The 27,800-nt window shown below is 34.5% G+C and overlaps 2 protein-coding genes and 1 pseudogene across 3 annotated transcripts; all 3 read left to right on the top strand.

Moving 5' to 3' along the window:
* Positions 1 to 7,938: 7,938 nt before the first annotated feature.
* On the top strand, positions 7,939 to 9,928 carry LOC131638084 (G-type lectin S-receptor-like serine/threonine-protein kinase At4g03230). Its single transcript, XM_058908637.1, has 2 exons — positions 7,939 to 9,354; positions 9,438 to 9,928. Exons 1-2 carry the CDS (start codon positions 8,052 to 8,054, stop codon positions 9,662 to 9,664), a joined length of 1,530 nt encoding a protein of 509 aa, XP_058764620.1. The 5' UTR covers positions 7,939 to 8,051; the 3' UTR covers positions 9,665 to 9,928.
* A 4,764-nt stretch (positions 9,929 to 14,692) lies between these two features.
* Positions 14,693 to 21,017, top strand: LOC131638085 (G-type lectin S-receptor-like serine/threonine-protein kinase At4g03230). Of its 2 annotated transcripts, none has more exons than XM_058908638.1 (7): positions 14,693 to 14,979; positions 15,253 to 15,420; positions 15,522 to 15,730; positions 19,378 to 19,588; positions 19,689 to 19,926; positions 20,118 to 20,268; positions 20,344 to 21,017. In XM_058908638.1, the coding sequence occupies exons 2-7, from the start codon at positions 15,408 to 15,410 to the stop codon at positions 20,626 to 20,628; spliced, it is 1,107 nt and encodes a 368-aa protein (XP_058764621.1). In that variant the 5' UTR covers positions 14,693 to 14,979; positions 15,253 to 15,407; the 3' UTR covers positions 20,629 to 21,017. The 2 variants fall into 2 exon arrangements, with proteins under 2 accessions (XP_058764621.1, XP_058764622.1); XM_058908639.1 differs by having other exon boundaries at positions 15,250 to 15,420.
* Positions 21,018 to 23,039: 2,022 nt separating this feature from the next.
* LOC131638081 (uncharacterized) lies at positions 23,040 to 24,026 on the top strand (annotated as a pseudogene).
* Positions 24,027 to 27,800: the final 3,774 nt, after the last annotated feature.

The raw sequence follows: 27,800 nt of genomic DNA, 5'->3' as shown, positions 1-27,800 counted from the left end.
ATAGGTACAATTATTTACAACCCATTGACACAAAACATCATCCATTCTCATCACTTCCTCTCATCATCATCTATTCATCATAATCAAAAACCCTGATAAGTGCCAAAATGTTGTTATTTTGAGTATATAATTGTGGCACTTATCGATTCTATTCATTATGATTTTGTAATAAAATCCCCACTTTTGTGTATATATTCACATTATTTAGTTTTCATATGTTTTATATACCGTTTAATAGTTTTTCCTTTGTTTTTATAGGTATTCATGCTTATTGGAGCCTCGAGGAATAAAGTGTCGAAGGCACGGCTCCGATTGCGCGATTTTGGATCAAATAAGCAAGTTTTGTGCAGAGAGCGCCGCTGAGAGGCGTGTAAGCGCGCTTTCCAGGGGCGAACCAAATTTCCCTGGCCGCTAAGCGGCGGGCCTGGCCGCTGAGCGGAGGCCTGTTTACTGTTCTTGATATTTTTGTAATACGTGTAGTCCGCTAAGCGAGATTTGGCCGCTAAGCGGCCGTAGCAGAAATTGTCTTTATATTCTTTCATTTGAACCATTTTAGGGTTATGGTTTTGGAGAGTTTTTGGTTCCAACTCCATCATTTTCATTCTTAGAGTAGGATTAGCTTAGAAAACAACACTGGGTCATGCACTTGGAAGATCGGAGGTGGATTTCTCATCAACCGGAGCTGACAACCCGCGAGATGTTTGGTTTATCTTCTCTATTCTCTGTGTATTTCTTTGTGTTGGGTTTGTTTGTATATTTACTCGAATCTTATGTATATTTACCGATTATAATGTTATATTTAACTTACTTTACAAATCCGTGTTGATATTGTTATGGATTTTTGCTCTGTGCTGAAGATTTGAGTTGCTTTAGAGATAAACTTCTTGAATCTTTATCTAGGATGATAATCTGTTGGTTCTGAACTCTAGAGATAGATTTAGAGCTAGCATTCACCGTTTGTATCTGTACGTAATGCTTTCGTGTTTGAGCGGTGCGCGAGAGATCGCCGACGCGAGAACACGGATGTTCTCGTGACTTTGTGTTAGAGATAACCTTAGTTGTGAGATGATCTCGTTTGTGATCCAGAGATGGACGCTTATGTGAGAGATACGTGATAACATAGATGAGTATCGTAGGTTGAGTATAACGGGTTGGTAAGTGTATGTTTGTGAAGAGTGAATATATTTACATTCCTGATAAGTTATTTCTCTTCTAAGAATGTGTTTATTCTTTTCCTGTCTATATCTTTGTTTACTTTTTGCTCATTTAAACCCAAGCTCGAAACCGTAGAAACTGTTGAATGGCATCTCTCCATCTCTGAGGACGATAAATCCCGGATCAATATTTCCAAATCTTTTTTCGTTGCTTGCCCTATACTGCATTCAACAAAATGGCGCCGTTGCCGGGGATGGTTGTGATTGCATCGCAATAGTTTTCGTGGTTTTGAGCTTTGTATATATCGTATATATTGTATAGTTTCACTTGTATATTTATTTACTTGTACATGTTTACTTGTTTATGTTCACCATATAAGTTTACTTGTATATGTTACATATAAGTATACTTTTATTGGTGAATGTTGGTGAAACATGTTGATCTCGGATGAGCTCTTTAATAACAAATCTTGACTTTTCAACTTGTGAATCCAACATTCACCATTTTTCTCTTTTTTGTATGATAATAGTTATATGTGTTCCATATTTGTATATATGTGTTTGTTCATGTACATATTTGTATATGTGTGTTTTCTTTTATGTTTGTATAATTGTTGTATATATTTGTACCTGTAACGTTTGTTGAGTGATTGGTTAGGAACTTTCTTTAGGTTTGCACGGTGAGACGTCACCATGGCATGACGGAAGTAATCCACTTTCCAAACACCGAAACAATAAAGGCGTCGAGCTAACGACGTAAAACAAGCGCTTGTTGGGAGGCACCCCAACGGTTGTAAATTTTGTTTATTTTTATGTTTAAGAGGTATTTAGGTGAAGTGGAAGAAAATTATAACAGCTGGTGCAGTTCTGATTTTTCTGTGTTCTGCTATATCCGCTAAGCGGAGCAGAGCTCGCTAAGCGATGACAACAAAATTCTGTTTTTCTTCTCTGTACCAGTGGGGTTCCCATTCCACTTGGTTCACTCATTTTTCCCACTTTCACCAAGGCTAATTAATAGTATATATTAGTTTTATTTTTTCTAATTCTTTTGTTGGTTGTTTGTACTCAAATTTTGTTCGGTGATTCGAAGATTTTTGAGGTGATTTTCCAAAGCTTGAGTGTTTCAACTTGCGGGTGTATGGTAGGGTATTGTTTTTGAAGTTGTATCATTCAAGGTACTCATTTATCGCTTTCTATAGCATAGCATGTTTAGGAAACTTTTCATTTGTACAATTACCATACAATTCATTCTTTTGCATTACTTGCTTGTTGATTGAATCACTTTAGTTCCCAAACCATAAATGTGAGGAAGCTTTCCATTATTCATATATGCTGGAGGCCACAATCTTTGTTTTAACTGGATTTTATTATGCTTAATCTTTTGTTTATGTTGATTTTATGAAAGCATGAAAAGGATCAAGGCATTTTATTTCATTTTGAGCACAACCACCATAACAAAATAGTCAATTCACCTTGTGAGTGTGTGATCATTTGTTAACCCTTTTGAGCCTTTTTGTCAATGTCCATGTTGTTTTTGCTAAATGCTTATCTTTGAGTGTTTAGTTCTCATTTTTGCATGGATGATTGATTCTTTGTTTTCTTGAACCCTCAACCATGATTTTTGGTATGAATTTTTACCTTGCCTTAAAAAGTAGGGAGTATTTATATGATGGTGTGGTTGAATTCAAGTTGGGGAGAGAAATGGTTGCTACTTATTTGGTTGTTGCTATGAAATTGAAAAAAAAAAGTGAAAAGAAAAAGAAAGAAAAAAATGTGAAAAAGTTTTGAAAAAGAAAAAGAAAATAGAAGTGAATAATTGTGCTAATAAGTATTGTGATTGGTTTGAGAAACTTGTGGTTAAGGAAGAAGTTTAATCGAGATTTTGTTGTTTGAATTTTTGGTGGATTGATCACTCCCTTAGGTTTAGGCAAGTTTTTGTTTCGATTAGCCTTAGGACATATCCCTTGTTTGTTAACCAAGCCACATTACAACCTTGAAAAGCCCTTGTGATTCTTGCTTTTGTATCTTCAATATGATTTTTGGATGAATGCATAATTTAATCTTTTGTTTGCAAGATTGTTGGATGAGTGTTAAAAGTCCTTCACCTTTGTGTGTTCTTCATCCATTGATGAATTTTTGCTAGGTGTGATTCATGATGTGAGCATGTATTGTGTTAGAATGTTTTGTATGCTTTTTGTGCTTAGGATTAGTTTCGTTTACATGTTGTCGTTGTAGGATAGTGGTAAGTATTTACTTTGTTTATACATTTTTGTGTTGAACCATACATTTGTTTTTGGTTTTTCTAAACTTGTTGATTCACGATTCTTTGGTTTATTGCTTTTGATTCTTTGATTTATTTGACATTGTTTGAGGATAAACAAAGTTTTAAGTTGGGGAGAGTTTGATAAGTGCCAAAATGTTGTTATTTTGAGTATATAATTGTGGCACTTATCGATTCTATTCATTATAATTTTGTAATAAAATCCCCACTTTTGTGTATATATTCATATTATTTAGTTTTCATATGTTTTATATACCGTTTAATAGTTTTTCCTTTGTTTTTATAGGTATTCATGCTTATTGGAGCCTCGAGGAATAAAGTGTCGAAGGTACGGCTCCGATTGCGCGATTTTGGATCAAATAAGCAAGTTTTGTGCAGAGAGCGCCGCTGAGCGGCGTGTAAGCGCGCTTTCCAGGGGCGAACCAAATTTCCCTGGCTGCTAAGCGGCGGGTCTGGCCGTTGAGCGGAGGCCTGTTTACTGTTCTTGATATTTTTGTAATACGTGTAGTCCGCTAAGCGAGATTTGGCCGCTAAGCGGCCGTAGCAGAAATTGTCTTTATATTCTTTCATTTGAACCATTTTAGGGTTATGGTTTTGGAGAGTTTTTGGTTCCAACTCCATCATTTTCATTCTTAGAGTAGGATTAGCTTAGAAAACAACACTGGGTCATGCACTTGGAAGATCGGAGGTGGATTTCTCATCAACCGGAGCTGACAACCCGCGAGATGTTTGGTTTATCTTCTCTATTCTCTGTGTATTTCTTTGTGTTGGGTTTGTTTGTATATTTACTCGAATCTTATGTATATTTACCGATTATAATGTTATATTTAACTTACTTTACAAATCCGTGTTGATATTGTTATGGATTTTTGCTCTGTGCTGAAGATTTGAGTTGCTTTAGAGATAAACTTCTTGAATCTTTATCTAGGATGATAATCTGTTGGTTCTGAACTCTAGAGATAGATTTAGAGCTAGCATTCACCGTTTGTATCTGTACGTAATGCTTTCGTGTTTGAGCGGCGCGCGAGAGATCGCCGACGCGAGAACATGGATGTTCTCGTGACTTTGTGTTAGAGATAACCTTAGTTGTGAGATGATCTCGTTTGTGCTCCAGAGATGGACGCTTATGTGAGAGATACGTGATAACATAGATGAGTATCGAAGGTTGAGTATAACGGGTTGGTAAGTGTATGTTTGTGAAGAGTGAATATATTTACATTCCTGATAAGTTATTTCTCTTCTAAGAATGTGTTTATTCTTTTCCTGTCTATATCTTTGTTTACTTTTTGCTCATTTAAACCCAAGCTCGAAACCGTAGAAACTGTTGAATGGCATCTCTCCATCTCTGAGGACGATAAATCCCGGATCAATATTTCCAAATCTTTTTTCGTTGCTTGCCCTATACTGCATTCAACAAACCCCAAAAACAATCCTACAACTATCTAATAGTTAAGCCAATTATAATAATCAAGATAAACTCCCTTTATCTTAGATTTGGAGCTTGATTCTAATTCCTCTTCGCGTTCTACAAATTCCTCTTTGAGTTCTTCCTTGTGCCCTAGCTTCTTTTCACAACGTTCTTCCAAACATCTCACGATTGCATAGAATGAACTCTAACACACACTCTTCCTTGTTTTACCCTTGGACCCCTAATATAGCTTTTATCCTTTTGCCCTCACTAAGCCCCTTGAATTGACTATCTTGCCCTTATCATCCCTAACACTAATATTGTTCTATTTTACTAATTAAATTAATCTTAACTAATTATTCTAATTATCTAAAATGCTCTTAATTCTCAATAATCCTCATAACACACATGAACATCACATAAATCACCAAAACATCACATATCATCACCAAAACATCAAATACTTCATAAGGACTCATATAATCACGCTAAATTTATTCAATAACTAATTAAATAATTAATCTAAATTTTTGGGGTGTTACAATTCACCACTAAGAATGCACATGATCAAAGTAAGTGATAGAGTAAAGACTGTTAGATGTCATAACGAGTAATACTAAGTAATTTGGCCTACACATGAAGATCTAGATTCAAGAAAACCTTAGAATTCACCTATAAAATGGGGACAAACATCGTAATCAATGTATACACTCTTTAAAATCTAAAACATTCATTTCTTCCTCATTCAGTTAGTAACTTGAGCAACTAAATATTTGGGGTCTAAAAAATAGTAACCTACAAAAAGTCAAGTTTGAACAACAATATAGCTTATTTATAAGTCGAGTTTATTGGTTTAACTCACATAAAATTCGAGTCTTCAACGGACAGTTCGTCGCATATCGGATAACCTACATAAACATCTCTATGATTTACTTGGAAAATAAAAACAAAACTTATTTTACAATGAAAAATATACATGTTAATATCTTATATATTTTAATGTTGTGAAAATTATACAACGAATACTTTTCTTAAATAGACCATTATAATCTCAATAAGTTTAAACCAAATATTGCTAATAAAGATAAAGGTTAAATATGTTTTTTTTCCTTATAAATATTAAATTTTGTTTTTGGTCCCTATACAACTAAATGACATGTTTTGGTCCCTACAAAATTATTATGCAAGTAATTTTAGTCTCTACTATTAAACCAATGTCTATTTTTGAATGCTTATCTTATAGATATGTTTATAATGTTTTAAAAAGTTTCTTGAAAAAACAAAACTCAAAATTTAATTTCAAAGTCGATATTTTCATTACTCTTATCATTAATTTTTTTAAAAATTTTAAAAAATTCATATGTAATTCATCTATTTTAAAAGTTCTAAAATTTTTTAAGAAAATATTTTACAGTATTCTGAACATGTATGAAAAAATTATTCAAAAATTAAAAAATTAAAAAATAATTAAATGGTTTTAAATTTTTTGAAAATAACAAAAGATTAAAACTGTATGCATAAAATTTTTTTATGAACTTAAATATGTTATTTTTTTCATAGAGATAAAAAAATTTAAAATATTTATAAACACCAAAAACATATTTAATCCTAAAAATAATTATAAAAATTTTATTTACAACATTAAAAATTTTATTTCAATAATAGATATGTTATTTCTCTTGAACTTTTCTTTGAGAATCCACATATAAGAGTATGTACAATGATTTACATATTCAACACCCTCCTTTTTCACTTTTTACACTCCACATCATCTTCTTTCTTCCACCTAATAATTCAACACTCATTCAACTTTTACTCACTACAATGATTTTTGTGTAATAAAATTCAACATCCTATCCCACCACTTTTATTTCATATTTTTATTTTCTTTTATGTTTTTGTGATTATATATTAATAACAATTGTCGATTGAAATTAAATTAAAATAATTAAGACTTAAATATTTTATTTTAATTTTTTTTCAATTAAATAATTTATTTTAATTTTATTTTTCTAATTTTATATTCTTAATAAATTTTTTTATTTGCAAGTAATAAAGACGAGATATAAGGATAGTCATTATTAAAACAAATAAAATTACAAAAACCTTAAAATTCAATACAATACACTAAACACACAACACACCTAAAATGAAACACATAATTTACTTAGTACAATAAACTCAACTCACAAACAAGAATTTATTGAAGGCTAAATAGAAAAATTAGAGAGAAAAAATGAATTTTTTTCCTTTGTCCAAATCAAATGAACCAAGGCTCTATTTCTAGACAAAAAAAATGATGAATTTTGATGAAAAAAAATGATTTTCTATAAAATAATTTACTCCAAATAATTAAGATGGGATAAAAATATAAACAATCACAACAACCAATAAAATTTTACAAACTATTACAAGTGACCCCACTCATTTCTCATTCAACATGTTTGTTTTCAACACAAATTAATCCACTTCATTCAATCCCCTTGAGCTATGTTTGGGAGTTTGGAGGGGAGGGGAAGACTTCCAAAAATAAAATTTTAAAAAAATATAGGAAAATATTTGACATTTTTTGAAACAATGATTTTGTTTAGAATGATAAAAGAGTCATTATCATTAATAAATCTTTAATTTTCATAATACTATAACAACCTAAAACATATTTGGAAAATTTATGTAAGTCCTTCAAAATCCTTCAAAACCTTCATACAATACAATTTTTGAGTTCCCCATTTTATGAGGTTTTTGGTGTTATGAATAAACTCAAAACCTCCAAAACCCTCCTACCCAAAATTTTTTTACCCTTTTCACCCAATTCTTCCTATTTTTTAAAGTCCTCCCCTCCCTTCCCCTCCAAACTCCCAAACATAGCCTTGAGGTTCTGAGTTTGAAGGAGCCTAAGAGCAACTTTCGAAAGCTACGTGAGACAGTAATGCTCTCGGATGAATTAGTCGGTACGGTACGGAATAAAAGAGACCACTCTATAACTATTAAAAAATATTCAAAACCACCTGGTGGTCTAACTATTATTCCTGTCGGTGAATAGGTTGGGCCCGGTGTTTATTTTTCAATGTCTAGCTGCGACCTTCACTCGATAAGACATTGATAAAAAAACAAGAAAAGGGTCAAACTAAAATGGTAGGTAGTAATAGTATGTGAGTGTGGAAGGCCCGAAGAGACATTTGATCTGAGAAGTTTCAGGTCAAATAAGATGAGAACTGTTTTTCGCTTCTTCAACATGTATGCTTTTTGGCTTCTAATATGTTCTTCTCCAACGTGTTTCGCAGGGGACACTTTGAATGCTGGCCAGAAGATCATAGGCAATGATACCAACCTTGTTTCAGCTGGAAAAATATTTGAACTAGGATTTTTTACTCCTAACATCACCAGTGGTTCACAAAGCTATTTAGGCATATGGTATCACATGCAAGAGGGGTTAGAACAACCTCAAAAACAAATTGTTGTGTGGGTTGCCAATAGAGACAACCCTGTAGCTGTTGGTTCAACTGGAGTTGTCAAAATAGCTGAAGATGGTAATCTTGTAGTTGAAGACACATCTGGTTCTAAAACAAGTTACTGGTCATCCAAATCCGAAGTCAAAGTCTTTTCTAATTCTTCGCCAAAAAACAGGACAGTGAAACTCATGGATTCTGGTAACCTTGTGTTACTAGATGATGATGGACACAAGGAAGTGATACTCTGGGAGAGTTTTGAGAATCCAACCGACACGTTCCTACTCGGAATGAAGATGGATGGCAATATGAAACTGACCAGTTGGAGAAGTGGTGATGACCCAGGAAGTGGAAATTTCAGTTTTACGAAACAAAATGGGGTCAACCGTTTCATCATCTCAAATAGAGACCAACTTTATTGGGAGAGCGAATTGTACGATACAAGGAATCTCAAATTAAATAATGATCAATTGGATGACATTAGCTCAGATGTTTACAACTTGTTGACCAACTTCAGCTTGCCTATATTAAACAATACAAGGTTGTTCCTCAACTCAACAGGTGTGTTACAATGGGTGGACAATTTGCTGGAAGGTGATTCATCAGTTAAGTGGAAGCAGCCAAAAACCAAATGTTTAAGATACAATTCTTGCGGAAACTTTACTAGATGTAACGACAATGACCAGGTATGCAAATGTTTGCCTGGATTTGACAATGATAACTCTGTAGCGAAAAATTCTTCCCAAGAAGACATGGCAGGATGTAAGAGGAGACACTTACCATCATGTAACGTAAATGACACGGCGCTCTTGAACTTGACAATGATTAAAACAAGAAGCCCGGATAATGAAGTAACAGTAGATAAAGAAGAAGATTGCAAATCAACATGCTTTAACACTTGCCCACCGTGTCAGGCTTATTCATATGCTCCACCTCTTATTCATATGTTTAACCCTTCAACGTGTTGGATCTGGACACATAGTTTAACAACTCTTAAAGAAGAGTATAGTAATTGGGAGAATGGTCGCAGACTCTTTGTCGTCGTTGATAAATCAGACTTAGGTATGTTGTGTTTTGAATTTGTGTTTTTGTATCTCAACAAACATATTTATAATTGTGAAGATTCATTTTATTCACTTTTGCAGCAACAACTCCAAGAACTTGTGAGCCCTGTGGTGCAAACACAGTCCCTTATCCTCTTAGTACCGGATCCAATTGTGGAGACCCAACATACTTCAACTTTAGATGCAACGCCTCAATGGGTCAACTTAGCTTCACCGGCAATGACAACAATGTTAATTACAGAGTTATCCGTGTAGATCCTGATACCAATCTTTGGATATTAGGGATAACCGGTAATACCCACTTCTAGAATCAGAGGTCACAATAGAAAGAATGTAACCTGTTGATAATAGAAATAGCAGAGGAACAAGAATTGGGAAGAGAGAAATATAATTGATTGATAATGGTGTGTTTTCCTTTTCATTCATTCAACGGATATATAGAGACCATTGGTTACAATTACCACTCACATGTCACCACTACTAACAACTTGTGACAACTCACTTAATTGACAAAATAAGGAAAATGGCAAAATAGATAAAATTGCTAATGAAATACTATAACAATACCCTCCCCTCAAGAACACACATGTCCTCATGGGTGAAAGTTAGGAAACTTTTTTAGCAAGTCATAATAAAACTCCCAAGTAGCTTTCTCCCTAGGAAGATCCTTCCATTGAACTAACACCTTAGTAGCAGCAATGCGCCCACGTTTCACCATTTTTCTGTCAAGAATTGCAACAGGGATTTTGGAAACGGCATGCGTTTCGACTGGAAGATGTTGCACAATTTGGCCTTGCGGGTTGGGGCACCGCTTCAGTTGAGAAACATGGAAAACATTATGAATGGAAGCAGATGGAGGGAGCTGTAGTTTGTATGCAGTAGCGCCAATGCGATCTTCCACGACAAAAGGACCGTAGAATTTCGGAAGTAATTTGTGAACACCATGAGCTTTCAAAGAAACTTGTCTATAAGGATGAAGCTTCAAATAAACATAGTCGCCAATAACAAACACACGGTCGCTGCGATGTTTGTTAGCCTGTTGCACCATTCTGTTTTGAGCTCGCTGGAGATGAAAATGAAGAAGTTTGATGGCTTCTTCCCTAGCCATCAATGATCTGTCAACATTCAAATTGGAAGAAGTGCCATGTAAGTAAGGTAAGTGAATTGGAGGGGGTTGTCCATACACTACTTCAAAGGGAGTGGTACGAATGGCAGAATGGAAATTGGTGTTGTACCACCATTCGGCTAACGACAACCATTTGAACCAATGAGTCGGTTGGTCGGAACACATACACCGCAAGTAAGTCTCTAAACATTTGTTCACGATCTCCGTCTGCCCGTCTGATTGAGGGTGATACGCGGATGATTTGTGCAATGCGACTCCTTGGAGTTTGAAAAATTCTTGCCAAAAATTGCTAAGAAAAATCGGATCCCTGTCAGATGTAATAGTTTCAGGTAATCCATGGAGTTTGAACACTGAATCCAGGAAAACTTGCGCAACATCCAAAGCGGTATAAGGATGGGCCAAAGCCATAAAGTGAGCATACTTACTAAGGCGATCAACTACCACAAAGATGACTTGTCTGCCAGCTGACTGGGGTAATCCTTCCACAAAATCCATGCTGATTTGAGTCCATATTTGATTAGGAATAGGTAAAGGTTGTAATAACCCCGGGTACGCAGCGAGATCTGGTTTATTGCGTTGACAAATGCCACAATTCTTAACAAAAGTAATGATGTCTTTAGTCATGCCATGCCAATAAAAAATGGCTTTAACTCGACTTGCGGTGACATCTCGGCCAGAATGTCCACCTACAGCAGAGTTATGCAACCATTGTAAAATTTTTTCCTTGATTGTAGGATTAGCGCCAACAACTAACTTTCCTTTTCTTCTTAATTCATTTCTGACCCAAGTGAATTTAGCATGAGACTGTGGGTTCTGTTGAAGATCAGTTATGATTTTATTGAGGTGAGGATCCTGTTTCCAATCAATTTGGATAGATTCCCAAAGGTCATTGCTTGCATTAGTGAGAAGTAAGGCCAGCATTTCAGCACCTGCCTTTCTTGACAAAGCATCGGCAGCCATGTTGGAAGATCCCTCCTTATACAGAATTTCAAAATCAAAGCCCAACAATTTGGAAACCCACAACTGTTGAAAGGGAGTGTTAAGTTTCTGATCCCACATATATTTGATACTTTTTTGATCTGTCTTGATTGTGAACGGAGCATGTGCTAAGTAAGAACTCCATTTTTGGACTGCGTATACAATGGCTAATAGTTCCCTTTCATACACAGACATGGCCTGTTGCTTGGGGCCCAAAGCTTTACTAATGTATGCAATAGGATGCTGGTCCTGCATTAGTACAGCCCCAATTCCTGTGCCAGATGCATCAGTCTCAATAGTAAACCTCTTTTCAAAATTGGGTAGACTTAAAACAGGAGCACTAACCAATGCCTGTTTTAAAGTGTTAAAGGCTAGTGTAGCCTCATCCTTCCATACAAAACTATCCTTCTTCAATAAGTCAGTCAAAGGTTTTGCAATTTTGCCAAAATCCTTCACAAACCTACGATAGTAGCCAGCTAATCCTAAAAATCCTCGTAATTGTTTAAGATTAGTAGGAATATTCCAAGAAGTGACTGCCTGAATTTTGTGAGGATCAGTAGAAACACCCTCCTTAGTTATAAAATGGCCTAAGTACTCTACCCTAGGCAAAGCAAAACCACATTTAGGTTGATTCAGAAATAACTGATTTTCCCTAATGGTTTGAAAAATCAATTGTAAATGAGAAAAATGGTCCTCAAGGCACTGGCTGTATACTAGCAAATCATCAAAGAAAATAATAACAAATTTGCGAAGGAAAGGTTTGAAGACCTGATTCATGAGAGCTTGGAAAGAAGCGGGTGCGTTGGTTAAGCCAAAAGGCATTACCAAATACTCAAAGTGTCCGCTATGAGTTTTGAAGGCTGTTTTATACTCTTCACCGTGAGCCATACGCAGTTGGTGGTAACCTGATCTCATGTCGAGTTTAGAAAAAATGGTAGAACCATGTAACTCATCCATTAAGTCTTCAATTAATGGAATAGGAAAACGATCCTTGATTGTCAAATCGTTTAGTCTTCTAAAGTCAACACAGAGACGCCATGAGCCATCCTTCTTGCGGACCAGAATTGTTGGTGAAGAGAAAGGGCTATTGCTGTGTTGGACAATACCTTGATCCAGCATATCTTGAACAATTTTGTCAATCACATCTTTCTGTACCACTGAAAAACGATAGGGACGTAAGTTGAAAGGTTGGGATCCATCCTTAAAAGGAATCTTGTGATCAAAACCATTGCGAATAGGAGGTAAAGTAGTAGGTTCAGCAAAAATATCTGCATACTGATGAATTAGCTGAGCAATCGAAGCCGGTAAAGGACTTGGTTGATCAGAGGGTGCCATGGTATAACAAGTTGGTATGTCTAAGGAATAAGAGTCAGTGGTAGTGGATAAAAAACATAGTTCAGCACCTTTGTGGACTGCCTGTGCAAATGTTTTGTTATTGATGACCTTGAGATGTGGAGTTCTAGCACCTCTTAACACCAACTTCCTGCCACTTGTGGTGAATTCCATTTGAAGTTTATCAAAATCCCAAAGTATGGGGCCCAAGGATCTCAACCATTGAATACCCAAAATGAGGTCACAGCAAACAAGAGGTAACACAATTACATCAGTGGTGAATTGAACTTGTTGAAGCTTCCATTTAAAATCCCGACAGATAAAAGCAGCCTCTAATTTGTGGCCACCACCACCGGTTACAGATAAAGGAGAGATGGCTTCAAGCTTACACCCTAGGGACTTAGCAATTTCCAAGTCTAAAAAGTTGTGGGTGCTGCCGCTATCGAGGAGTATGTGTATCAGCTTCTTGTCATGTAAACCCGTAACACGCATCGTTTGAAAATTTGCAATTCCAGTAAGGGCCTGTAGAGATAGTTGAGGATTGTCAAAAACTAGAGAAGAATCATTTTCAACTACCGTTGTCTCATCAATAGAACCCTCCGTAGGGGACTCATCATCATCAATCTCAAGTACTAATAACTGAGAGCGTTTATGTTTGAGTTGGTGACCAGGGGTAAATTGTTCATCACAGAACATACAAAGGCCCTTAGCTCTACGTTCAGCCATCTCATGAGCAGAGTAAGTGCGAGTTTGGCGTTGGTTATTTGGTCTTTGGTTGGCATTTTGAGTCAGGGTAGGTAGTGTAGCAGGAGATGAAACAGTGGTTGTATTGGGTTTGCTCAAGATACCCTGGTTTTTTGTGAATAGTGAGAAACGAGAAGTAGGTTTATAAGGTGAAGCAAGGGAAGCTTCGTGGAGTTTCGCCAAGTTTGCAGCATGAGCAATTGTGGTGGGATTAAACATTCTAACGTGCATCTGTGTATGATAATCCAAACCAGCTAAGAAAATACTGAGAGAATGTTCAGGAATCAGAGTAACCTGAGTGAGAGCGAGTTCGAAATTGTCAATATACTCTTGAACTTTCCCAGTGTGTTTTACCTGGAGCAACGACGAAAGGGGGTCTTCATAGATATCGCCGAATCGAGCTGTAACATCGGTGATGTATTGTTGCCAAGAAGGATAGATGTCGAACTTCTGACGCATATAGTTTAGATGCCATTGCAAAGCTAACCCATCAAGGTGAATGGACGCCAATCGCACCATTGACGTTGCCGGAGTTTCGTCCAACAAAAAAAATTGGTCACACTTGTACAACCAGTCGCGTATGTTCTTCCCATCAAAGCGAGGAAACTCCACCTTCGAGATGCGAGTTGCATAAATGTTTGGGGCAGTGTTACGATTGTTGTGAGATCCTTGCCGAGTGTTAGATGTCGGTGAACCTTGATCTGCTTGAGCACGCAATAATGAGCGTAATTCTTCCATGTCCGCATTTCGCTGAAGTTGTAGCTGTGTAAGACGCTCTTCAAGGCGTTGCTCAAGTTCGTTCAAAGAGCTTGACGGAGACGCCATGGAGTACCGGACTGATACCAATTGATACCAATCTTTGGATATTAGGGATAACCGGTAATACCCACTTCTAGAATCAGAGGTCACAATAGAAAGAATGTAACCTGTTGATAATAGAAATAGCAGAGGAACAAGAATTGGGAAGAGAGAAATATAATTGATTGATAATGGTGTGTTTTCCTTTTCATTCATTCAACGGATATATAGAGACCATTGGTTACAATTACCACTCACATGTCACCACTACTAACAACTTGTGACAACTCACTTAATTGACAAAATAAGGAAAATGACAAAATAGATAAAATTGCTAATGAAATACTATAACAGATCCAGATTTAAGACAATTTACCATTTTTAATGAGAAAAATTCTTTTAGTCAATATTGTGGTGATCAATTAAACCGCGCAGAAAATCTGGATGTTTCTTCACCGTTTCACTTGACTAATGAGAATCAGTGCTCTGAGCAGGTAGTAGTTAGTTGGGACTCGCCGTCCCAAGAACCCATTTGTGATCATGTTACTGGCTGCCATGGCTGGAAAGATTCTACTTGTAGTAATGGAAAGTGTCTTTGCAATGCAAACTATCATTGGAGTGGCAAGTTCTTAAGCTGTATCCAAAGTAAGCACTCGGATTTTTTTTATTTTATATCACCTTTATATTAGTCACAACATTTTAAAGCACAATTTAGGCTTCGCCAAATAAGAATCAGGTAATTAAGAATATTATGAATTATATTTATATCACCATTGTTGTGTTTTTTGTTTAGCATCTTCTTCAGAGTAAGTATTTATAATCATGTAATATAACAATATTGCAAATTTCCTTATCTTGCTAAAATTTCGACTATAAGTTAAGTTTGAAGTTAAACAAGGGTTAATTTGTTCTCAGCAGATTCTTCAGAACATGGATACTTTCCTAATGCTACAAAACACTCCACAAAAGCAAGCTCTTCTTTCTCTTTGATTCTTGGCTTAACTCTTTCGGCTGTGGTTATTCTAGCATGCATCGTTATTTTGGTTTATGTATGCAGACGGAGAATAGCTCTTATGGTTAAGCAAGGTGGTTATTCTTTTCTTATTTTAATTATTGTTTTTCAAATTTTAGAATCTATGGGAGTTCAAATGTTCAATCTTGTCTAATATTTTCCTTATATGATTTAGACAAGGAAAGCATTCAGAGAAACATTAGAGGGCACTTTACCGACAGTGAAAGGCATGTGAAGGACTTGATAGACATGGAGGGATTGGAAGAGAATGATAATGAAGGAATAGAGGTTCCTTACTTTGATTTTGAGACCATAGTGACGGCAACTAATAATTTTTCAGATGCAAATAAGCTTGGTAAAGGTGGTTATGGACCAGTTTATAAGGTGATTGATTTTCCCTCCATTTTATCTTTCATGTAAAGTTTGTTTATGGGGGAATTTTGTTTGATAATTACTGAACATAGCATTTTCATCTTTGCTATACATCCATCCAGGTATGTAGTATACTATGGATAGTGTACTATACACCAGAACGAGTATATAGTTAAGTGAAATAGTTAGTTTCGCATATATACTATACATTCGTGTAAGTATAAAATATTATTAGTTAGTTTATAACTAAGTATGTTTATTAGCTTAAACTAACTAACTAACAAGTGGTTACTTAATTAGGTTGAATACTTAACGAAAAAGCTATATAGATAGATGTTGTAAATTTTGTTTTGAGAACTAAAAAAATATGCCACTAGTTGGTACAATTTTAATAAGTTACTTTGTTGCACTAGAAATCTCGTTGTGTTAACAACTGACATCAAGGGTTTGGTTCTGTCAAATGGAAACACAAGAGAATTGTGAGGGGATCACTAAATTGGGAAATCCTTGGTGAAGTGTGTTAATTTTTCAAGGGTTCTTGCAACAAACATGAATACAAATGATAGATTTCCTTCGAACATCTTGATACTTGATGGATGTAACTGGGAAAAGATGGAGTGCCTTAATGAAGTCATCGCGTGAATCTCAAGATGTGATTGAGATTGTAAATAATGACTATGAAGAACTGGGTGAAGAACCCACATATGCACACAAAGTCACATATAAAGGTTCGAAGAAGAAAGATTGCAAGACTTTGTTCTATATTAAAAATATTGGGACGATCATCATTTTGAAAAGATTTCAAAGGTATCAAAATCAAAGGAGGCATGAGATATCCTAGAGAAGTACGTACCATGATGGTGAAGAAAATGCGAAGCTTCAATCTTTAAGGAGAAAGTATGATCTAATGCCTATGGAAGACAATGAAAAGATAATTGGTTACTTTTCAAAATTGATTATAGTGGTGAATCAAATGAAAACATGTGGTAAGACTATCACTAATCACCAAGTAGTTAAGAAAGTGATATAAGCTTTGAGTTCAAGATTTGGTTTTATAAAATTCGAGAATCCAAATATTTGAAGACCAGGAAGATAAAATAACTCATACTTCATTAAAGGATCATGAACTAAATATGATTGATAGAGGGACTAAGAGATCAGTTCAAGATGTCTTGTCATTTTTGGTGATGAAGAAAAATGGTCATGACATGAAGTTCAAAAAGAAAAATTGAAGAACGCAAATTGGTCCAACAATGGTTGATGATAAAGTTTAGTCCTCCAAGAGAGGGGAGGCTTTGGAACCAACCAATCAAAGAAGAAAGAATTTGATAAGAGAAAGGTGCAATGGTACAGTTATGAAAAGCTTGGTTATTTTGATGATGAATGTTGGCAAAAGAAATATGGGAAGAAGAATCACATGCCCATATAGCTCATGATGATATCTATGATTCAGAAGTTGTTTTATTAATTGCCAAAATCCGTTACGGAAATCCTATGTGTGAGTTAAGGTGTCTTAATTCAGGATGTTCAAATCATAGGACTGGGCACAGGGAATGACTCGCACCTTTTGACTCAAGCAAGAAAACATGTCAGACTTGCAAATAGTAGTTACTATGCACTGAAAGGCATATGTGACATTGTTATCAAAAGAAAGGATGGGAAGAATGCACTTATTTAAAAGATACTCTATGTTCTCGGGATGATGTGTAACCTATTAAGTATAGGGTAAGCAAAGCTTTAGACATACCCAAGAGATCAAATGAATCACTAGAGGTTTTGCACTATGATATATATGTGTATTTATGAAGTATCATCTCTAGGAAGCAATCATTTCATATGTTTTGTTAATGAACATACTAGAATGTTGTGGTTGTATACCATCAAATTTAAAAGTGGAGTACTTGAAGTGTTCAAGAATTTCAAAACCTTGCCTGAGAAGGAGTGTGGGAATGTAATAAAAGTTTTGAGGACAAATGGTAGTGGAGAGTATAAGACATGAAGTTACCTAACCATATTATCTTTAACATAATGGTATAAGAGAGAGAAGAAACATGGTCAGAAGTATGCTAAATCACAAGAACATGCCTCATATATTATAAAAGCAATCAACAAAATCACACACACACACACACACACACACACACACACACACACACACACACACACACATATATATATATATATATATATATATATATATATATATATATATATATATATATATTAAACAAATGATCCTCCGAGAAGTTGAAGATGAAAATGTCTAAAGAAGCTTATTGTGGAAGAAAGTCAAGTGTGAAATATCTCAATATGTTTGGATCAGTATGTTTCAAGTACATACTTGTCAAATAAAAATATGGATGACAAAAATGATAGCATGGCATTCATAAAATATCATTCCATATATTTGCTTATAAATTATACAATCATATGGATAAGATGGTGTACATCAGCATAAATGTGATTTTCAATGATAGAGAGATTTGGAAGTGACAAGACACACTAGATAAAGCGAGTGATATTAGTAATTTTTTTAAAGAACCTGTTCGGAATGAAGGTTTATATGAAAAACTTGATGCTAAATGCACTAACATTGATAAAGATAAGGTAGAAAAAATCATCTACAAACATATTTTGGGATCATTGAGGTACTTATGCAATAGAAAACCTAACATCTTCTATGCAGTAAGTATTACTATTAGGTTCACGAGTGAGTCTAATAACTCACACCAAGTGGTTGTAAGGAGAATACTAAGGTACATAAAAGGAACCATGTTGCTAAGCATACTATTTTTTATCTAATGTGAATAAGAAAAAGGCATAATGGACAAGCTATTCAAATATAGATTGGTGTGGTGAAAAAACTTATAGAAGAAGCACCTCATGCTATGTTTTCATGTAAAATAAGGCTCCATTTCCTATTGTACAAATAAAAAATAGTTATCGGTGATGATCATGATGATTTAATTTGGAAAAATAGCCTTGAAGAGAAGGGGAGGAAGATGTGTGTTGTATTACTATGTGTATTTGAAGGAACAACTAGGAATAATATATGTTTAGTATTATGGGAGATTGTTGTTTGATAAATCCTGAACATAGCATTTCCATTAATACATCCGCACAGATATATAGTTCATCTCATTTATACTATATACTTGTGCGGGTATATAGTTCACTAAAGTAGATTTACTATACACATGTGCATGTAAATAGTATAGTGAAGTAGTTATACTATACACTCTTGTATGGATATATACTAAAATAAAGTAGTTAATTTCATATATATATATATATATATATATATATATATATATATATATATATATATATATATATATATATATATATATATATATATATATATATATATATACATACACTATAGACTTGTGTGTGTATATACCTTAGCTAGTTAGTTTGAGACTAATTTTGTTACTAGCTTAAATTAACAAACTAACTAACTAACTATGGTTAGTTAATTAGTTAGGTTGATTACTTAACCAACAAGTTATATAAATGTTGTAATTTATCTTTTGAGAATTAATGAAATATACCATCATTTATTACAATTTTAACAAGTTACCTTGTTATCAGAAATTATAATGCACTAACATCATTACTATCTAGTTTTAATATAGTGTCTCAATTTTTTTGTTTAGGGTACACTACAAGGTGGTCAAGAAATTGCAGTGAAGAGGCTTTCAAGTGTGTCATCACAAGGTTTACAGGAATTTAAGAATGAAGTTGTTTTGATTGCCAAACTCCAACATCGAAATCTTGTTAAATTACGCGGCTATTGCATAAAGGGAGAAGAAAAAATTCTATTCTATGAATATATGCCTAATAAGAGTTTGGACTTATTGATCTTCGGTTGGTTCCTAAATCTCTTTTTTTATTAGATGTGGTTTTTAAGTGTTTTATTTATACCAAATATTGATTTTTTTTTAATGGAAAACTAAAATATTCGAAGATCCTGCAAAAAGCATAATTTTGGATTGGCCAATGCGGTTTGATATAATTCTCGGAATTGCTCGTGGACTACTCTATCTTCATCAAGACTCTAGACTTAGAGTTATTCATCGAGATTTAAAAACTAGCAACATTCTTCTAGACAAGGAGATGCAACCAAAAATATCCGATTTTGGATTGGCAAGAATATTTGGAGGCAAGGAAACAGAAGCAAATACTGAGAGAGTTGTCGGGACATAGTAAGTTCAATTCTTAATATTTTTTCTCCTATTTTTGGCTTCCTCATACACATATGGATTATTTTTTAAATATAATTATTTTATTGGAAAAAAAATAATGTTAAGCTAATATTGTTATTATGAATCTCTCAACATGCTTTGTTTTGATACGTACTAATCACTACTTGCATATATGTGGCTTTTGTGTACAGTGGATACATGTCTCCCGAATATGCATTAGAAGGACAATTCTCTACAAAATCAGATGTTTTCAGCTTTGGTGTTGTCTTGCTTGAGATCATTAGTGGAAAAAAGAACATGGGATTTCATCGGACTAGAGAAATTTCAAGCCTTTTGGGTTATGTATGTTCCACCCTTTACATTCATTTCTTATCTTTTACAATTGAACTTTTATTGAGATATTTGTCTTCATACCAGGCCTGGACACTATGGAGAGAAGAAAAACTCCAAGATTTAATGGATTCATCTCTATGTGATACTTATGATGCTTACCAAATCATTAGGTGTTCACAAATAGGACTTTTATGCGTACAAGATGAGCCAGATGATCGTCCACACATGTCAAATGTTGTGACCATGCTAGACAATGAAACTACATTCCTATCAGTTCCTAAACAACCAACCTTTTTTACACGTAAAAACCTATCTAACACAGCTTCTTCAAGTGTGCAACTTGAAAGTAGTATTCAAGAAGGCCGATAGAAGCTAAAACATGCTTCAATTGTGTTGTAATTAAAGGAAAATTTTACTTCTCAAATGTGTTGTAAGTGAAAAAAATGGTGTTTAATCTTTTGAGAACAACGTCTGAACCGTTAAAGCCCAAGCCATTGCCTGAGTCATTGTTATACTATAGAAAACAGTTTTAAAATTTCTCTACAATAAGTATTTATTACAGTGTTATGTATGATGAACAAAACCGTTAGACATTCATATCATAAGTAGGCTTTAAAAAGTGTGGAAAGTTGACTTCAAACAACTTTCGTTTATTAAGCCAACTATTATGCTTACTGGTCCATAGCTAAATTATAATAGATTAATTATCTTACTAATATAAAATTAGTAATTAAATGTTGTTAATATAAATTTAAAGACCTAATACATAAACCCTTGAATACAAAAAATAGTAGATTTAGGACCTTGTCGATCAGGAAAATATGTGTTGAAATTAAGCAATTAAGCAACTCGTAGTGGTATTTTGTTACCTATCTATATATACTAAGGCGTCTTATCTGTGTCGTTAATTTTGAAGAGAAATAACAACTTATGTTGATATAAGGTTTTAAAAAAATGGACCCAATTGAAGTCTTTCGCAATTTCTGTTGCTACGGTGTCATGAATTCATTGGGATCGTTACTACTACTAGAAATACTCTGTATCCATGTAGATTTGAGATAAAAATTTGCAGGAAACAATTTTTCTGTACTTTTTCGTGTCGTTTATTGGGACAATATTGTGGATTATGGCAGAAAAACCTGCAATAGCGGCCAATATTTAAAATTGCAGCAAGTCCAAAAACCGCCATGTATATCGGCCATTGTGGCCATGGCTCTGCAATTTGATAACATGGTTGTGGAGAACCATTGAAACTCAAATATTCCCTCACAAGAAATAATTCAGGCTCATTTTCACAACTTCCTGCCGCTTTGCTGACAGTTTATCCAATCACGACGCCAAAATTTGGGGAATCTCGCTGTGTAGATTCGCCTTAAATTATGTCTGCAAAAAAAGATTCATAAATTCCATAGAATAATGATGCAACAACCTTAAAAATTAGAATACTAAATGTGAGTGCATATAAAAAGTACAAAAGCCAATTACATTCTTTGAAGGTTGAAACTTTTTAGATGGAGATTCCTGCAACCAAAAACGTAGTTATCTTATTATTTAAATCTCTTAGACAACTATCAAATTCACAGATAAACACTTCTATTTTACTCACATAGTTGCATAGAACTAAGGGTGTGCATGGTTACCAAATTTCAAGAACCAATCCATTTTAATGGTTCTAGTTTTAAAACCAAACCATTTTTTTATAATAACCAATTTAAAAATGCAAAATAGTTTCAATTCGGTTTAAAACAGGTTTTCAACCAACATTGGTTTATAAGAAAATTGTACCTTTCTTAATTTAAAGAGACGAAAAAGTGCAGGGGAACAAAATTCATAGGCACGCATCATTTTTTATCCTATTATATTCGAACACCAACACCAATCCTTCATCACAATTTTTTTAAAAAAGCCAAAAAGTAAAATTCAATTAAATAGTACAAGGTGTGCTAAAAACATTACATCTGAATCCATGATAAATTTGTATTAGAACTCTACAACCACAACTAAAATAAATTAAAATAAAATACCCTAAAACCAAGACAAAATCTGCTTCAAAAGAATTGCTACACCAGAACAGTTAAACAACAAAACACAGATTACCAATCGTTCATCCCAATGAATTTAATAAGTTCTTCTTTCCTTCACTAATCACCACTCTAATTAACTAATTAAGAATAAATAAAATAAAATATATAAACTGGTTTTCCATTTTTAATTTGAATATTATATAAACTGGTTTACATGAATTTGACATTCACTACTAAAAGATGCAAATTAGGGACGGAAATTTATGGGGGAAATAAATCCTTCAATGACTGTGAAGGATTTAGTGAGGGAAAACTATATAACTGATAAATCATAAATAGACAAGAATTACTGAAGAAATTTGTGAGGAAATTTTCCGTTATAAAAAATCCCTCATTAAATTCCTCACAAAGTTGATAAAAGTAAATTTAGTGAAGGAATTTCAGATGGATGTTATTTTTTTCCAATATTTCCCTCACAAATTCTCTCATAAAGTGTTAGATATTTTTGTGAGGGAAATATTCCCTCTCTAATATATTATTTATATAAAATTAAATTAATTTTCTTTATAATAATATTGTCGCATAAATTTTAATTAGACAAATATAATATTAAAAATTTCTTAAATAATTAATTTTTTACTATAAAAATATATATTTTATTAAAATTAATTTTTTATGCTGAAATTTTTTGTATAAAAAAAATAAAAAAACTTCAATTATAGTTGATAAATCAATAAATTTACTATAAATAACCGGATGGAAAATATTTCAAGTGTGTGCGCCCCATTGAATTTTTCAATTTTCATTTTCCCTCTCCAATGAAAAAAAAACACCTTTTATTTCTTCCACCTTTTAACTCCTTTTTCCCCCAAATCAATTCACTCCCTCCTTTCCCCCAAATTAAGACAAAAAAACCCTAAAGTCGTCGAACTTTCTCTTTTCTCTCATTAGATCTAAAATTTTCCTTTCCTATTCTCTCGTTGAAGATTAACTTTCCCTTTGTCTTCTTTGATCCAAAGTGCTCATTTCAATTGTAGCGACTTACAACCACAGCCCTTTCGGCACCCTCACTCCAGACGAGTTCTACACTCGCCACTCAGTGACTCGCTCCTCTGAGTATGTTACCAACCCTAGAGGCCTCAAACTCTTCACTTAGTGGTGGATCTCTCTCTCTCTCTCTCTCTCTCTCTCTCTCTCTCTCTCTCTCTCTCTCCAACTAACCTCATCGGAACCCTCGCCGTTGTCCATTGCTTCGTCGGTGAGTCCAACTGGCCTATCTAACTCACTGCTGTTTACTTCGCTAAGGCCGGTTTTGCCACTTGTGCCATCGACCACCAAAGCTATGGTTTCTTCGACGGTTTAATCACTCATATCCCTGAAATCAACCCTGTCGACGATGACTGTATCCTCTTCTTTGAATCCTTCCGCTCTCGCTTCGATCCCTCGCTTCATTCCTTTCTCTACTCAGAATCTCTCAGTGGAGCTATTGCGCTTTACCTCACTCCGCCGAACCAGATTACCTTGGAACGATCTCATCCTCAACAGCGCCATGTGTGGGTCAGTGATAAGTTCAAACCATATGTTTTTTATGATTCTTTTCTTCATAGGAATTTCTTAGTTTGTAATGCTTGAATAATCAAATATACTGAATCCTGGGTTCTAAATATGACTGTGTATGAATGAGTGACAATGTCTTTTTAATGTTAATAAGCTAATGAATAAACTTTCTTGGTCAAATACATTCAAAATTTTCAATATTAATGAACTAATGCTTTTAGCTGATTTAAGTTATGCCTCCTTCAAGCTCTATTAAAGAAATTTTACTAAGTGATTCTTTAGTTTTAATTTATAACAATCCATTGACAACAAATTGTCTTTCCAAAAGAAGTTTTGGCTATTGAGTAGTATAACAAGGAACTAGAAGTACAAGAGAGGCATACGCTCTCACCCCTCCATAGTCTGAACTTGTAATAGTAGTGGTAGAAGCACCACCAGTACAACCACCACGTGGTCTTTTGGTAATTGTTGTGTTTTTTTTGTGTGTGCTCTGTTTTTGGATATTACAGTTGTTTTACATTTAGCATACTTTCTTTTTCCTTCCCTAATGTTTTTTCTTTCATTTTGATTTTAGTACTAGAATATGGATGATACGGTTCCATCTGGAGAAGAGTTGGAAGAGAAGAATGTTATGGCTTTAGCCATCGTTCCCGTCGGTAATTGTTAGTAATCATGTGAAACGAACAATGCTCTAGCAACATCATTTTTTTCAGCACTGTATTAGTAATTACAAACTTATGATTTAAGAATAGACTGATTTGTTCGATATTGATATTAGATATGATATCTTGGGATAAATTTATAGAATGTTTTGTTAATGGTCGTTTCAGTTGATTAACAACCTTTTGTTGTTTTAAATCATGGAAATGGAACCACTTGTGGGAATTGGAACTTGTTTTGGCTCCTAGTTCAAATGAGAGTGTTGCAACAGCTAGCAAATTGGTGTGTGTCATACCCTAATTTTGACCCTCCCTGAGATGTCATACCTCCAAATATTTCATCAAACTCAAGATAAGTACTCAGAGCAATCACCTATCCATTTGGTACTTAATCGAGGATGTTCAAAGACCAAATAGCTCAGGCAAAGGATCAATCAATAAAGGGAATGGTCTCTAAAACAATCACAAGACTCAAATGATTCATTCATTCACCTATGATTGATTAGAAACCAGTCATCAAGACTCAGGTTTGCTCAGATCACCAGACTAGGGTTTTGAGCCCATCAGGGACTGAAATGAGGGACCATATTTGGGAAACCCTAAAAGCTCCAGGACATCACTCAAAGGATTCAATCATCTTCAAATGATCCATATAACAATATCCATTTAGCATTGTACCTCAATTCAAGATCTACAGTCATCAATTTCATCTGGTCGACAATTAGGGTTTTTGACCTAATGCACCTGGGCAGTTAACTTTTAATCAGTACATGGATCCAAAACTCAAAACATGACTCAATAACTTCTATTACCTTAATATAATCCATTCATATCACTTATTTGAGGAGGAGAACTTGATTCATTACCAAAGTCCAAGATTTCACTTCATCTGGAAAAAGTCAACTGTACAAGATCACCTTTTACTTTTAAGATTATTGGTCAAAACATGACTTTTAAGGATAAATATCATCAACATATGATTATTGAAGTCATTAAACCGAATAAAATCAAGAAAACTCATCAAGGATCAAAAAGTCAACAAAAAGTCAAACTAGTGCATTTTGACCTAGTTCATGGATCTCAAAATTTCACCTACACAACTCAAAAAACTTCCAACATGAAAGTTTTAGATCTCATCAAATAAAACAACTTCTCACAAGGGAAATTTTTTCAAGAGATCAATCATTTAAGAGATATGAACTTTGGAAGTTATAGGTCATAAAAAACATAGAAAAATTCTATGTGTTTTAACCTAGTTTTCTTCAAACTCTGGGCCTGTTTTTCACAATTTTCCAAAATGATTTTGAAGAAACTCCAAACTAATGAATTGAAATACATGTTAAGGGATTTCCAAATTGTGCTCAACCTTCTCCAAATTCATTTTGAGCTAAGAGTTATGATGATTCAAATTAGGGCTCATGAAGTGAAATTATAGGTCATGTACCATTTTGAAACTTTGCAAATTTGTGCAAATGACTCCACTAATTGATGCTACACGACCCATAACACATAAGTAAAGATGCCATGCATTCATTTTCACCATGGCATGAGGATTGGAGAATATTCCCAAAACAAGAACATGTGATTATGTAATGATTACATTTGGAAATTTATGGCAAATGGATGAATCACCAAAGGAATCTTCTCACCAACTAATTGGAACACTCCTATGCATCATAAATGTCCCCTAAGATCATATAAGATCAATGTATGGGGGGCTAGCTCGAGTTTTCCATCATTACATTTGCAAGATTCCTTGAATTTCTTCATGGCCAAGAAACCAAAGCTACCTCGCTAAGCAAGCTTACTCTCTTCAATCTGTACAAAGATCTTTTCCTATAAATACAAGTGCATTCCTCAGTATTAGACACACCAAAGCAACTCTAATTCTTGCTTTCTCCTTCTCACCCTCTTGCTTATAGTTTTCAAGAGTTCTTTGGCAAGAAGAATCGAATTCTTCAAACCAGAGCTTTTCTTTTGAAAGTAAGCTTTCTAACATCTCAAGGAGGTTCATTAGAAGTGATCCAAGCACCTGGATCACTTCTGTAAGTGCAAGAACACCATAGTCACTTTCATTTTGGAGCTCGAGCAGCTGGAGGTCTGTAGAACAAATTAGAGGGTGTCAAGCAAGTCCAAGCATTCAAACAATTTCCTTGGAGTGTAGTGAAGCTATCCAGATGGTCGCAGCTCATCTGTAGCTGTAGAATCATCATCTTCAATTCCTACTTGAAGCTCAAGCAAGAGGGGTCAGGTAGATCAGTTCAGAGGTTTTCAAAGCAATCCAAGTGCCCAGATAGCATCAACAAGGTCCCAGGAAGCTTTTGCAATCATTCACTCAAAGCCAGAAGCTCTCCATCATCATCACGACCTTCAGTTTCAGAGGTAAGTTTTTGAAATCCACCTCTTTAATTTAGGCACTCTTTGTGATAAAACTCAATACCATTTCATTCTGCATCATCAGAGGATTAAAAACCCTCTATCATCATCCATTTATCTTTCAGTATAGTCATTTAATTTGATTTTCAAATTTTAGGGTTCTTCACGTTTTATAGTTAATTCATTAGATGTAATTAATATAAATCTGTGTTAGTTACATATTTGAGTTCGTGAAGAAATTTAGAGTGAAATCCATGTTTACATCGCCTTGTTTGGTTGAGAATTGAGCAAGTTAGAAAATTCAAAATCTTCAAGCTTGAGGTTGAAGACGACCATGGCTGTTGCGCGCAAAATTCAAATCTAAGGGCAAAGTTTATTTTATTTTGAATGGTATGCGTTTTTAAAACGAATTCATCGTTTGCCCTAGTGGCCTCACATGCGCTCTTAGTCTCCCCATGCCTCTAGTCTGGGGTTCGAATCCCCCTCGCCCCAGACTTTTTGGTTCTTTTATTTTTCAAACATTTCTAACTCATTTTGAAACAAAGCTAACTGCGGGCGCGTTATAGTCACCAACTGGGGCTTGGCCCAGTGGTATTATTTTGAATGTGTGACCATAAGGGCGTGGGTTCAAGCCTTGGTGGAGACAAACCTTTTTTTACCACTAATTTCCTTCATTTTCTTCACAACTTCACACAATTAGTTCACCTATCAAATTAAGTCATTCTCACTTGATTTTTCACACACTTCTCATTTAATGAATCTATTTTGAGAATATACCAAAAAAAATAAAAAATATATTATTTTAACATGTTTTAATTAGGTTTAAAATCACATATTTTAAGCATGGTTTAATACTTTAAAAATATAAATTTCACTTGATTTTCAAAACCTAGTCTCTTGTAAATATTTTTGATTTAAAACCCTA

Source organism: Vicia villosa, unplaced genomic scaffold, assembly GCF_029867415.1.
Source record: "Vicia villosa cultivar HV-30 ecotype Madison, WI unplaced genomic scaffold, Vvil1.0 ctg.002165F_1_1, whole genome shotgun sequence".
Taxonomy (NCBI): Eukaryota; Viridiplantae; Streptophyta; class Magnoliopsida; order Fabales; family Fabaceae; genus Vicia; species Vicia villosa.
This window is presented reverse-complemented; position numbering and strand designations above follow the sequence as displayed.